The 13,531-nt window shown below is 41.8% G+C and overlaps 1 protein-coding gene across 1 annotated transcript in view; it reads left to right on the top strand.

Moving 5' to 3' along the window:
* The window catches only part of NPC1 (NPC intracellular cholesterol transporter 1), a 313,228-nt gene that overhangs the window by 128,924 nt on the left and 170,773 nt on the right, over positions 1-13,531 (top strand). Inside the window, exons 3-4 of the mRNA XM_069220022.1 lie at positions 1,460-1,566; positions 10,447-10,622. Of these exons, the coding sequence (XP_069076123.1) occupies positions 1,460-1,566; positions 10,447-10,622 (283 nt within the window). The remainder of the gene's footprint in view (positions 1-1,459; positions 1,567-10,446; positions 10,623-13,531) is intronic.

The raw sequence follows: 13,531 nt of genomic DNA, 5'->3' as shown, positions 1-13,531 counted from the left end.
TAGTCCCTATAACCAGAAATATTAATAAAACCGATTAATCCTGGGATCCGGAGCAGCGTGCTGCCTGGCGTATACGCTACAACATCTCGAATGGGGTAGTAAGTGGTATATAAATGCAATTACAATACAAATACAGTATATAATTGACCTTAATAACGTAACACTAAGCGGTTGGGCAGTCTATTATAGTTCATACAGGCTGCATAATAATTCTAATTTTCTGCTTAACATTCATACAGTCACATAAAACAAAACTACTAAGGGGCATGTTCATCACCCAGTACTGTACCGGTCCATAGCACATAAACCAGCCATCATCAACTGAACAGGCACTGAATAACTGAGGAGTTCTGCCACATGCTGCTGGGCAGTGGAGGGTTTTAATTTGACCCAGCATGGCTGATTCCAGCTAGCTACATACTGTGACCGCTTCTTTACATCACACATTTGCAGTTAATAGCATCCCATATCTGATTAAGGCCATCCCAGCAGATCTCACTTCCATTTCTCACTTTGATCCATACCTGCTCAGAACCATTCACTTAACAAAAATCTCAGCACTGACAACCCAGTGCAGTAACTAGTTAAGTGAACATAACAAATACTGTAAAGGAACCTGCAGAGCTGGTCAAAGTTCACATCTCACTGAAAGCAATAAAATGTATGCCTATCTCTCACACTTTTTCATCCATCACTCTGCTAAGTGCTTCGTCCCATAACACAATAACTGGCACCTCCCTCACAACACTGAAACACTTCCCACACAGGATCAAAATAAAGACAACACCCTTCCAGCCACACACTCTACACAGTGTAGCCTGCTACCTATGTAGGCAAACCCTTCATTGTCCCACAAAGGGGTAGTTAGAATTGTATAAATATTACAGTACAGCACAATATTAAAAATAATTAAATATTGGATCTTTATTTCTAACTTTTTTATTTCCAGATCTTTATTTCCAGTGAACACATTAGACTTCTGAGTTTGTATTTATGTAATTGTGAGGAAAAACGAATCACACCTTAATTCTTCAATTTATTGGTATGGTCTTGTAGAGGAAGTCTAGATGTTAATGTACACTTGTTTACGTATGCTCTTTTTCCATCGGTAAGAGCGGCCTAACATACATGATAAGACTGGTCCGGTATTTAGGCTTCTCTGATTGCCTAAGACTCGGATTGAGGCCATGACTGTAGAATATTTCCATTTAGATCTGAAGATCCGGTTTTAAATACTTAGTTCACACGTCAGTTGTTGTCTGAATTCCAAAAAGTGCAGCACATGAGGTCAAGGAGATATGGTTGGGTGATAATTTGGGCACACCTTGCCTCTCACTTAGAAAGAAATCTAGGTAAGATATCAGATGGTTAGTTAGCACATGCTTATAGTAATGTAATCATCTATGTAATACTGAGATGTACATTTGATTTTTCCCACTAATATATTCTTTCTTTGAAGGAACTGTGCCCATCACTCTTATATGGCAATGTCAGCCTCTGCTGTGACGTTCAGCAACTGAAGACACTGAACACTAACCTGCAAATACCACTCCAGTTTCTCTCCAGGTTAGTAGGCTTTCTCCTGTGTCCCATACACTCGAAACGCCATCCATCCTCTCATATGTCTCCCTTTCATAATAGATATGTTAGACTAGGTGAGATTGCAGGTTTGCACCTTGATGGCTTTGGATTGCCAGGTCTGAGAATACTTCAGTGCATAGTTTTGTGATGATTTGCTAGAACTCTTCTTTCTTTTGTGTCTAATTGACCTGGGCTTCAATGGCTCAAAAGTGAATTTCTGACAAAAAACACAGCACCAATTAATGGAAAAAAACAACCTGGAATTTCAGTACTCTTCTAAACGGGATCCCCGCATTGGCTAGCCTGTTGTCTGAATTGTATGCTTTGAATTTGTTTTTGTTGAAATACGTTTATTTAATTTAGAAGATAAGATTGAAAAATAAAACTTATTTGTATTTCATAAAAGAAAACAAGAATATGTGTAACATAATACTATGCAATACATATAACAGATATACGTGCTTGTGTTGTAAAGGCTACTTAAGAATATTTCTGTTTAGGCATGACCATCTCCTGGCACTTGCCTTTGTAGGAATGAAACTCCTTTCACTGTGTCATCCATACCTCTTTCAACTATTCTGGATGAACCTGTATATTTTTCCCCTAGAATTCTCAAATTTAGGTTACCTGAAGGTGATCTGTGATTTTTCTCTCACTTTTCCCACACGCAATAGAGCACGGATCCTTCCCCTCAACATCCTTTGGTGTCATTGTTGGTTTGTGGCACCTAATCGATCTGCATAGGCACAGGCTCTTTTTTTTGTAACAACATTACTGTACTTTTATCTACACAATTTACCATAACACTCAGTTCATACATTTCTCACCAATGGCCGTCTAGTGCTAATTTGGTAATATTCATAAGATTCATAGTAATGCGGACACACGGGTCCTAAGAATTGCATCACCACCCATAAAGTTTGATACAACATGTATCTAACTAAGTTCTCTCTGTCTTTTAAAATATTAGTTGATGGTCGCCTGCCAACAACAGAGGGGTATCAAGATGATACATTTTAGAAATCTGTAATGTTATTGGTGGATGCAGTGGGGACAAGCCCTGTAGTTCAGATCTTTTTATATGCATACAAAATGTGCCGTGTGCTTTGTCAGAGCTGCTATCCTTGCTGCAAAGTATAACTGTTAGCTTTTCCTCGTTAGACCTCTTTGTCTTGTCAATAAACCGAAGAAGCAGGTGCCCTAATGCAAATGGTGGTCCTGGACGGGTTTGTTTGTACTTCTGAAACCTGTTCAATCTTCCTTAACATGGGCCCCTCACTTAGCTCAGAGTGTGTGATTTGAGAAATATTGTATATAGAGACCATGCGCTACAGCAATAGCTTCACCTTTGGGTACCCAACATTCCAATATGTATCTAACCCAAATATTTGCCAACCAAACCACCTGGATTTGACTAGTTTGACCACCTGTACAAAATCAACCTTGTAAAGTCCTATGGCGTAATACAAACAAAGATGGCTAGAATGCTTGAATTAATGTCAGCCACTGTACATGGGCTGCATCCAAGTCTGTTTTTTTTTTTGGGCTCACCTTACCACCATAACAGGACAAAGTGATATGCAAATCAGTTTTGGTTCCTCACAAGCAGGAACAGTCCAGCCTGAACCACCAGATCGGGTGCCCTCTGAACAAGAAGACAAGCAAATCCAGAGTTCTTTCGGTTTGTTTGGGCCTTGTCAGTAGGGTTCACCTTGGTTCTAGTTGCACACTGAGCATGGAACCAACATCTGGGCTTGCCTACTTAAGACGTCAGTCTGAGGAATACAAAATAGTGATGTTTGAAATGCCGGAATTAGCCTCAACTGCTAGTAATTACTGGCTCCTCTCTAAGGTGGCATGGTGGGAAAAAGAATGATGGACCGGGATGCAGATCGAACAATTACCAGTTGCTGAGTTTAATTCAAGGATGACACCTGTCACTTTCTTTTGCTTTCTTCAGTGTAACACGTTAAGTGCAACCGGTATACCCATATGTTGGTTCCATGCTCTCTTTGGCATAGAACTGAAGCCGTCTCTAACTAAAGAGGTCCTAACAGGCCAAAAACAGTCAGAGGTTGCTTGTGTTCTCTTTCAGAGGGAACTGTGCCTGGCAGTTCAAGCCGGGATGTTCCCACTGGAGCAGGACCAAGGCTGATTTGCATATGGCTGGTGCCTGTTCGAGAGGGCATGGTGGACAAAGGCACAATAGACTGGAATGTGTCCTAAGTAATTACCTGTGGCTGAAATGAATTCAAGCAGTCCGCCAATCATGTTTTTGCTTTCTTTTGTTCAGCCCTGAAAAAGTTATGCACTGCTTGGATGTATTGTCCCTGGCACACCATTAGCCCATTTACTGCTCTTCCTGTATTAGTGCCTCTGGCAGTTTAACAGCTAGAATGGTTCCTGCACAGGTTTGCATGAATTCGGAGACCATGTACATTCTATTTGAGCGCCCTGTCTTGTGCCATTAGGTCAAGTAGCGGACCTCAAAAGCCTTCTTTAAAACTGCCAAGGAAGCCCTGCAGCACCATTTAAGGGCATGACTTGTTTTAGTAGGATCCAAAACGCATTGCTTCTTTCTCATGGATAGGACCAAGCAGTGATGAAACCAAAGGCTGAAGCTGCTACTGCTGCTAGGAAGACAAGAAGTGTGGTTTCCTGGTGAGTGGAGAGGAGCTGTCTGGACAGAGCACACAGCCAAGTTCCAACTGATACCTTCATAGAAAACCAGCAAAACTAGAGACCCATCCAGCAGTCCTCTGCAACCCAGATGACCAGTACCATCAAGAAGCATCTTAGTCACAAGTGGATGAAGAGCATGCTGGGAAGACCTAAGGACACCACCTGCTGGCACAGCCCTTGCAGACCTGCCTGACCTTCTTGATGAACGCTCCTGGATTCTTGACTTAAGGATTCAGATTAAGTTTATTGTTTGTTAATTAAAACCATAACAATTACACGACCTTCATACATATCATGTGTCTTATTTCACTAAAATACAGACAACAGTTACTGTAAGCTCTAATGCAAGAAAATAGCATGAAACTCAAGACCACGTGGATAATAGACAGCAAAACCAACCACAGATTAGTTATGGTAGTCCTATGATAATAAAAAAATTAAAGTACACATTCTATTATTAACAAATGCTGCTTAGGTAGAAAGTGCCAGCACTATACAATAATTACAGCAATATACTATTTGGGCAGGACGCCATTTAGCCTAATAAGAGCTGGCCAGATTTATCTATACAGTGTAACTGACCTAAAGTGGATGTTCAGTCAGAAGCTACTGAGTGACAAGTTTGCTAGAATGGTGCCCGAACTTATCTAGTCTAGCTATAGTGCTTTTTCAATAATACAGCACATAAACTCAATGTTAAATCATTGCCTGACCTAAAAGTGACATGTAGCCTAACCTTTTTGTACACTTAAATTATCCTGAAATCCGGTGCAAACAGGAGCAGCAGAGTGACAAATTGACCTGGGGCGATGCCCCTGCACTTTGCGGCAGTTAAAAGATATGCAAGTAATTCCAGACGTTAATTACCCTGGAACTAAGACCTGGCTGTAATACTTAATCATTATAAACTAAAGTGCCTGTGCAGTCAGCAACGACCAACAACAAAATAACTTGCGGTGGTTTACATTTCAAAACATGACCGTAGATTATCTAAATAATCACAACATTATTAAAAACAATTTTCTTAAGAAAGGTCTTATAATAAACAATGGTTACATTGCACTAGTGCTTTATCCCCAAGCCTATTAGGTTTGTGATTTGGTGACCAAATAGTCATAACACAGGGAGCAGTTCAGAATTCTAATATATGTCCCTGTCAAGTCACCTTGCCCAAGTGGTTCTCAATGTCGACCAAGGCTTGTATAGTTTAGCTGTGGATCGTGTGGATTGAAACACGCAACTATAGCTCCTCTACAGGTCCGAATGAGTCTCTGGTGAAAGGTTCTCTAAAAGCTTTCAAGTAGGTCATACATGCAAGGACAGATGCAAACTATGTGGATAAGATCTTCCTTATGCTGTTTACAGTGCCTGCATAGAAACCAATGTACCATTTCTTCATGCTGGGAGGCTGGCTGCTGTTGGTGTGTTGCCCGTGTGCAGCATCATTAAGTTTTGCTTCATTCAGACTGGAAAAGGGGTAGAAGGGTAACTAGCAGGAACCTGTTTAGAATAGTACTTTATAATCATCCAGGAGTGGGAGCGGGCGCTAAACCTGATTTTGTCCTCTATAAACGATAGTGATGTGACAGACCTGTTGACAGTCTTTTTGCAGAAGTCATACGAAGGACTGACCTCCCACAGCTCTAGTAAATGTCATTGATTAATGAGCAGACTGCTCTCTCTAGAGCTAACCAAAGGGCACTGTTCAAGACATCTTGGGTGCAGCTGATTTTGTACCATGTTTTTATCTCTGTGGCTTTCCTATCTAAGTCTTGTTGGATCAAGTCAAATTCTAGGTGAAGCCGCGCTGGAGAGGTAGATCGTGGTAGACGGAAGATTCCCTAAAAGCAGTAAGCTGGATTTTGTCTAAAAGTGTTGCATCCAAGTCGTACAGCGCCACACTGGCATATGTGATTGTCAGTAGTAACTTAGCAGAAATCACTGTTAACTGTGGGAGCTATGAAGGACCGTGCAACTGTTTGGCCAACACAGAGAAAGCACATGTTAATGCTGTGGCCTTTTTTCCAATGTATTGTTTCTGCTTTAGAAACGCACCCCATGCATCCAACTGTATGCCTAGATATTTATAGTGTGACACTGTCTCCAGCATTGTGTTACTGACGGCAACTCTGATAGGATGCAAGCCGTGGGAACCGATCAACATAATTTTAGATTTTGCGATGTTAATCTACTGCTGGTTAGATGTTAGATAATTTGACATTGTATTTAAGAATTGTTGCAGACCTATCTTTTTATGGCTGAATGGGACAAGGTCATCCGCGTATAATAAATGGGTTACTCTGAAAGCTCCCAAGAGGGGTGGATGGAAATTCGCCTTGTCCAGAGTCTGAGAGAGAGCGGCCAAAAACAAATTAACTGAATGTGGGGCTAACACGCAGCCTTGCTTCTGGCCTAAATGCGTAGGGATTTTCGTCATCAACATTGAGCCATCCCCCATGTTTACTTGCACCCATGTATCTGTGTATAGTAGGATTATTATGTTTAGCAATTAGTCTGGCAGACCCCATACCTTCAACTTGCACCAGAGCAGCTGTCTATTGACCAACTCAGATGTGGCCTTTGAAGTCTATAAAACCAAGACATAATTTCTTCTTTATCACTTACTTTGTTCAGCCAGAAACACAGTCACATGTATATTTGTGGTTGTGCCTGCTCCTTTTTTGAAGTTCGCTTGATTTGGTGGAATAATGTTGTTGTGAGTAGTCCAATCTAATAGGTCAGCCAGCAGCAGTGAGGCGTGGTTCTTAGCCTCTGAATCTAGGAGGGCTATAAGCCTATAGTTCGCAGGCTTGTGCTCTGTCCCCGCCCTTATTGGATTTATTATTGAACCAGCCAGTGTTTTTAGTGAGATGGCAGAATCACTTCTTTGTGGGCTTATCAAGATGGTTTCTTTAAGACGGTTTATCAATTCAGTCTCTTAGATGTTTGAATTATTGATGGGTTGCCATTTAATATTCAAGCGATTAACAATTTCCCAGAACTGTGTCAAGTTATTCTGCTTTGCTGCGTAAATTACTTTGGCCCGGAAAAGATCCTTTGCTTCAAGCTTTTCCTTCCTGATTTGCTTCTTATATTCCCTCTCTTCAGAAGTTCCCACATCAGAAGATTTCCTGGACACACTTTCAGATGCCTTGCCAATCTCTTCTGCTCCTTCTTGAGGAGTCTACAATGTTTTGAGTTTCAAATAGGGCCGGATGCGCCTAAGTAGGTGCAAGGCCGATGGCATAAAGGTTTAATGTGTTACTATAATAGTATCTTTCCAAAGTATTCCCAGTCATCTGTTACCTGGGGGAAGATGTTTAAGCTTGCCGTCAGCAATATCAGCTATTGTTTCCAATGTCCAGTTCAGTTGTTTTAAATTGACTGATTTGATGGTTCCCACTTGGGCAGGGGCCTGACTGTGCACTAGTGGAGAAGATTTCAAAACTAATATTTGATATGAATGGTCACTTAACGTGCTGTATTCTATTGCAAACAGTTGAACCAAAGGAATTAATGGTAAAGACACTACTATATAATCAATAATGGATCTCAATTTGAAACCATGATACCTGTAGCTTGTTGGGGAGTCTTCTGGGACTCTCCCATTTACAACTCGCATTTTCAGAAATACCAATGAAGTTACTAGATGTTCCCCTAGGTGGCCAAGTTGTTTTGTAGTTAAGTTTGCTTGCGGAGGGATATTCTAGCATAGATTGCCAATATTAAGAATTTGCTCATCCTCTGCTTCCAGCATTAAATTTGAGTTGATGTCTCCAGTCAGCATTATGCCCCAGTCAGGAAATGTTTGTCTGTAGTAGGCAATGGTTGATAGTAACTTTTCTATTGCCACTTTTTTCTGGGAAAACTTGAATTAATATAATGATTAATCAATAACAGAGGAGGGCATGTGAATTGTTTGGTGTGGGGACCTTCACCAAACAGCTGTCTGTTGCCTTTCGTCACTTGTAGGTTGTGTTTGAGTTCTTGGAGGACAGTCTCCTGCGTGACTTGTTCGCTACTGGCTGGCAAGCTTTGCCAGATCTAATTTTCAAAAAATTCTCAAAAATGCTTGTTGCGACTGGGCCTTCTGGGGCTTATCAGGTATCTCAGTGTTCCCAAGTTGTATATTGTTATCTTTTGTTTCCCAGTAGATTGTGTGCAGCCCTAAGGGCACTCCTGGTTCCAAGGGCGAAGAGGGGGAGTACTGGGGGGGGGGGGGGGAGGGGGGGGGGAGAAGCACACCGGACTGCAAGCCACACCCAGACTTAGTTGCCCGCTTCCGCAGTTACCAGGTTCAACCTACTTATAAGTGACCTAATGTCAACCGTACCCTTGTAACTAACCTCAAATACCCTTCTATTCGTTCTCTTCATTTATAACTTCAGAGGGGGGCTCCAGACTTGATTGCAGATTGGCTATAGTGAGTTAACTAGGAGAGCAGAGAGTAGGAACGCCGAGTTGCTTTAATTCTGATTGTTGTGATTAAGCTGTGTTATGCTACTTGAAGAAGATGGTGTTGTGCCTATGGTTAATCCTGTTCACTGGTAGATTCCCAACTCAGGTGTTTACTTAATCCTCTGTGTGTTCCTTTGCACAATACTAGACTCTAATCTGTACAGTCAGGTTAGGGGGTAAGGCCCTCCAGGAGGCGGTATACCTTGGCCTGACAGTCTTTCTCGCCACTCTCTCAGCGTGCCCCCCACCGCACTGCAGCACAATAATACTGCTACAGCAGCTCCCAACTCACTGCCGGCATGAGGGGTACCCCAGCTGAGATCCTTCTCCTGGTGCCTGAAGCTGTAAATTTGTCCGCAGCCAGGAGCCGCTACTAGTGGGAGCCCCAGCTGCAAACCTGCACACCGTGGCTGCGATTGCCACAGCCTCAGTCGCCGCTCCACCACTTCTGGTCCAGCGAGACACAGCGGGTTACAGCTACCTGGAGGCAGCTGCATGTTTGCCGATTAGGACTAAGCCATAACTGCGACCCAGGTGGGTGGGGGTGCACAGCCCTCACTCCTCTCACCGTGCTCATCTCTCCTCGCTCTTCCGCTCCTCCGTCCTCCATGCACTCGCTCCTCCCTCACTTCTCTCCAGTAGTAGTCTGATGGCCAGCATCCTTGACAATGGTTGTCGGGGTATTATGTTGGTGCAGAGGCCATTACAATCCCTGTCTGATTGTGCTGAGTACCCCTATTCCAGGTTTCATGTCCTAGAGGAATGCTAGGACGTCCCAACCCTACCCCCCCTTTCTATTTGCCCTTTCTGCCTAAGACCTTTTAGACTCCTTAAGCCATACCAGGCTTGGCTGGCTATTCACAATCCTAGGCCACTTGAACTGTCACTGGACCAGGAACACCCTCTTGAAAACGTCAGGTTATCTGCTTTGATCCTAACATTCTACCCAATGGTTTTCTTCTTCTTATGGAAAGGTTTGCTCACCATGCTTAGTAAACCTGATTCTGTTCTCCGTAATACCCCCACCATCCTTTCTTCCACTGCCACAATTTCTCTGAAGTGTATGTTGTATTCTGCATAGCTGTACCTGTCCAAAAAATCATGTAACTTCCTAAAGATGGAATGGGGATCAAATTTGACAGGTCTGATGTTCGCTGCTATTCTTTTGATCTTTGTCAATGTTTGCTTGTTTTGCCATGGATTTTGTTAAATTGTATTGCTGGGAGAGCTGATGGGATCTTGTCAATATTAAAAAAATAATCATTACTAAAAGCAGAAATACTTATTGGTCTCAAAAACACACTTTGCCATAGTAGTTCTTGGAACTGAAGAGAACAACTTTGTGTACAGATTTGCTTCCTATGCGAGGGCAGAATGCCTTGATGTTAACCAGTGGCTGGAGAGGCCTGGCCCGGCGACCTATGCTGGATGCTGTAGTCCGTGGACGAAAAGGCGAATTACACTACAGCAGACCAGAGGATGAAGAGGGCTGGCTGACAGCCCCTATAAGTATCTAATGTGTATAATTTTAGTAAAATCACAAGGTCTTGGTTAACGCCAGACCTCATTAAAAACGCTTTCTAGATCACATCGTATCTCTTTACAGATTTAAATCTAGTGTTTATATATATGTTTATGTAAATTACATCTTTTAGGTCTGGTGTCATGAAATATATTGTCCTCAAGGACCATTAGCACCTCAACTTCTTTTCATTTGTTTTCCAGATGTCCATCTTGTTTTCATAATTTAATCATCCTCTTCTGTGAGCTGACTTGCAGCCCGGACCAGGTTCAGTTTATGAATGTTACCCAAACTGAGGACTACCCAGTGCCGGGTACAAACATTACAAAACAGAGCATCACTGCAGTGGAGTATTACCTTGGAAACCGTTTTGCAAATGGTAAGCTTAGCGTTTCCACGTGCCTGTTTTGTAATCCTTCTATTGCCTTTTACCACTTGTCCTTGACATTCTATCCATTTGTTGTCATTTTTGTCCTATTCAGGTACTGGAAGTGTTGTGTAGCACTTGAGATTTAGATGAGAGGTACTCTGCTGCCTTGGACTAGAGCCTACCATATTTAGAGCTCTCCATCTGCCTGATGGAGTGATCAGTCCCTTCAGGGGAGCTGCTGTCATGGCCAATCCTCTGAAGGTACTGAAGCTTACTGTGCAGGCACCATTTTCAGTGCCCTTACACAGCAAGGTTATTTTTGTTTTTTTCAAAAATAAGGTCCCAAAGCAAGGGTTTATTTTGGGGGGAAAAAAAAATGTCTCCAGCATGCTGGGAGTTTTCTTGCACTGTCTTTCTTTTTCAGGACCACTGGGCTTCCCTTGACAGTCCCAAACAGCAAAACAAGATACATTAGCCTACATAAGATGGGTCTGAGGTATTTTGGCCAGTAGACCAATATCAGTTAGGCCACCGGCAAAGCTTCTACCGGCAGAAACATGACTCTAAATAGAGTAGGTGGACTAGGAGTTTGTCATTCGTGGTACTCCACAACATCTGGGACCAGGAGTCCTGCCTGACTTTCTCTAAATATGGCCCCTAGCCTAGTCCAGGTTTTCTTTTATTTTTCATATTTATAAATGCCCTTCTCTCCACAGATGTACTTGTTTTTGTGGCCTGTGGTTGTACCGTGTTTGGCATCATATGAATGACCGGAGCAGAAGATTCAATGTTAAGATCATAGTCTGTAGCTTAACGTAATAGTGCTGCATCTGGTTTCCATTGCTGCAGTAAGCCACTATATTTTTTCTGTTGGTTGTTTAAAAAAAATATTAGGTTCTTAAATGTTTTGAAATAAATAATAAAGAAGAACAAATTATGCAGGCTCTTGGCTGTTGCCACTTCTTCAGTTTTAGAAAAATACATTCTAATGCTGCCATAAATGTAGCACATGTGATATAGAAACAGACTTCCAGTCTTACTTTCCTTTAGCAACCTATAATGTTTTCACATAAACATATAGCCAACATTTGTCCATGAGAACCCGAAGTAGTGACTCCTTGCCCCTCACACTTTTCCAAATTTGTTTAGGCTTTCTCAACTCTAGTACATGGTTTCTTTCGAGCTCCATACACTAACTTAGATGTCTGTCGATGGGATTTTGTAGCTTCCATATTTTTGGAGACTCTCTTCTACCAGTATTTTGTGATATCTTGAAATCTGCCCGTATTTCCAGTAACGCCTCTCATGGAGATAGATTGTGAACATGCAAGATGTGTTCCTTCGTGTACTCTCTGAATCGAGTTAGATTTTTTTTCTGGGCATTGAACTTTGGTTCTTTAGGTTGACTACCTAGTCCTGGTGTAGTGTTACTCAGTTTGCTTGGTCAGAATGTAATGATCCTGACAAACGTTTGGGCGATAACCACATTAACCTTCGCGATGGGAACAGTAAAGCCCTCATTCAATATGTCTCAAGGAAGGAAAGTTTTAACATGTCCTGGTGTCAGATAAATCTACTCGGTCCTGGAATCAGGCTACATAAGATGAGATATTTTCGTACATGGATGTCTTCTGCAGGTGTCCCCTAGTCTGTGTTGAAGTCTGGAAATCCATCTTACAAGCTTTGGTGCACTTACTTCCCCCTCTTGCTTTTTAACTCTTCCTGCTTCCTCTGCCTATATGTATATATTGAACCTGGAAAGAATGCAAGAACATCAGACGTTTGGAATACTTCTCTAACGATGAACTCTTTTGTGAGGTTGCTTTTTAGGACTTTGAACCTAATACTTGACCACTAGTCCTGTGGCTGCCAGAGGTTGTTTTACAAGAGCCATTATTTTGTTGCTCTTCTTCTCTTGCAGGTCCCAGTCCCAGCTTCTAGTCATGTCAGAGGCACTTAGGGGATACTTTTTTGAGGATTTTTATGGTTTTCCCTAAAGCCTTGGGTTAAAATAAAATAAAAAAATAAATATAAATAATATATATATATATATATATATATATATATATATATATATATATATATATATAATGCACTGTGACTGTTCACCGCTGACAGTTACCTAAATGCAATACAGAAAATGACATATTTGACAATATGATTCTGCAAATATGATATATTTATCTGGGGAATTAATTTCTCAGACGTTAATGTCTTCAGTTTCTGTTTAAAACTAAAAATTCTACAACACATAATAACGACTCTTAAAATGGTTTCCCTCTGGAAACAACTCAAAGTGAATAGAAAGACTCCCTATTAACTCTAAAATTATATAACCCTGTGGTACATTGCTTAAATTAAACTACCTACAGTGTATGATCTTATAGTTGCACCAAATTTTCGAACAGGCTTCAAACTAAATCTACGGTAATGCGTGGAAATATATTAGATTTTGTAGCCATTGCTGCAGAGATATTGGAATGAATGCCCGATTTGGTTAGGTGCTGCTTTGCCAATGCCATCCCCGATTTCCCAGGATTGCTATAAGGAATCCACTTTGATGGGCAAATAAGGAGAGCTTTATTCCTGTTACTGTGGTACAAATAGGCCACAGGTACTCTGTTCCAAGCTCCTGCCCTATGGCTTAGCCATTATTCGTATTGCAGACTCTGTGGCTGTTAGCCAAGGCTAGCAAGGGAACCATCCCACTGTCAAAATAGCAGTCTTTTACCACCTAGCACTGGGCAAGCAGTACATTTTCCATGCTTGAATTAGGGCCCTTGGTACAATTGTCACACATTGGCCCACACTCTGTTAGACTCCGGCGCAACCAGTGTTGGATACTCCCGACCTGCATTATATTTATACAAAATGAGGATGTAGATACTGCGTGAAAGTCCAGGCGGTGTCAACACATA

The sequence above is a fragment of the Pleurodeles waltl genome, chromosome 2_2 (genome assembly GCF_031143425.1).
Source record: "Pleurodeles waltl isolate 20211129_DDA chromosome 2_2, aPleWal1.hap1.20221129, whole genome shotgun sequence".
Taxonomy (NCBI): domain Eukaryota; kingdom Metazoa; phylum Chordata; class Amphibia; order Caudata; family Salamandridae; genus Pleurodeles; species Pleurodeles waltl.
Note: the sequence above shows the minus strand (reverse complement) of the source record. Positions and strands in the feature narration are given on the sequence as shown.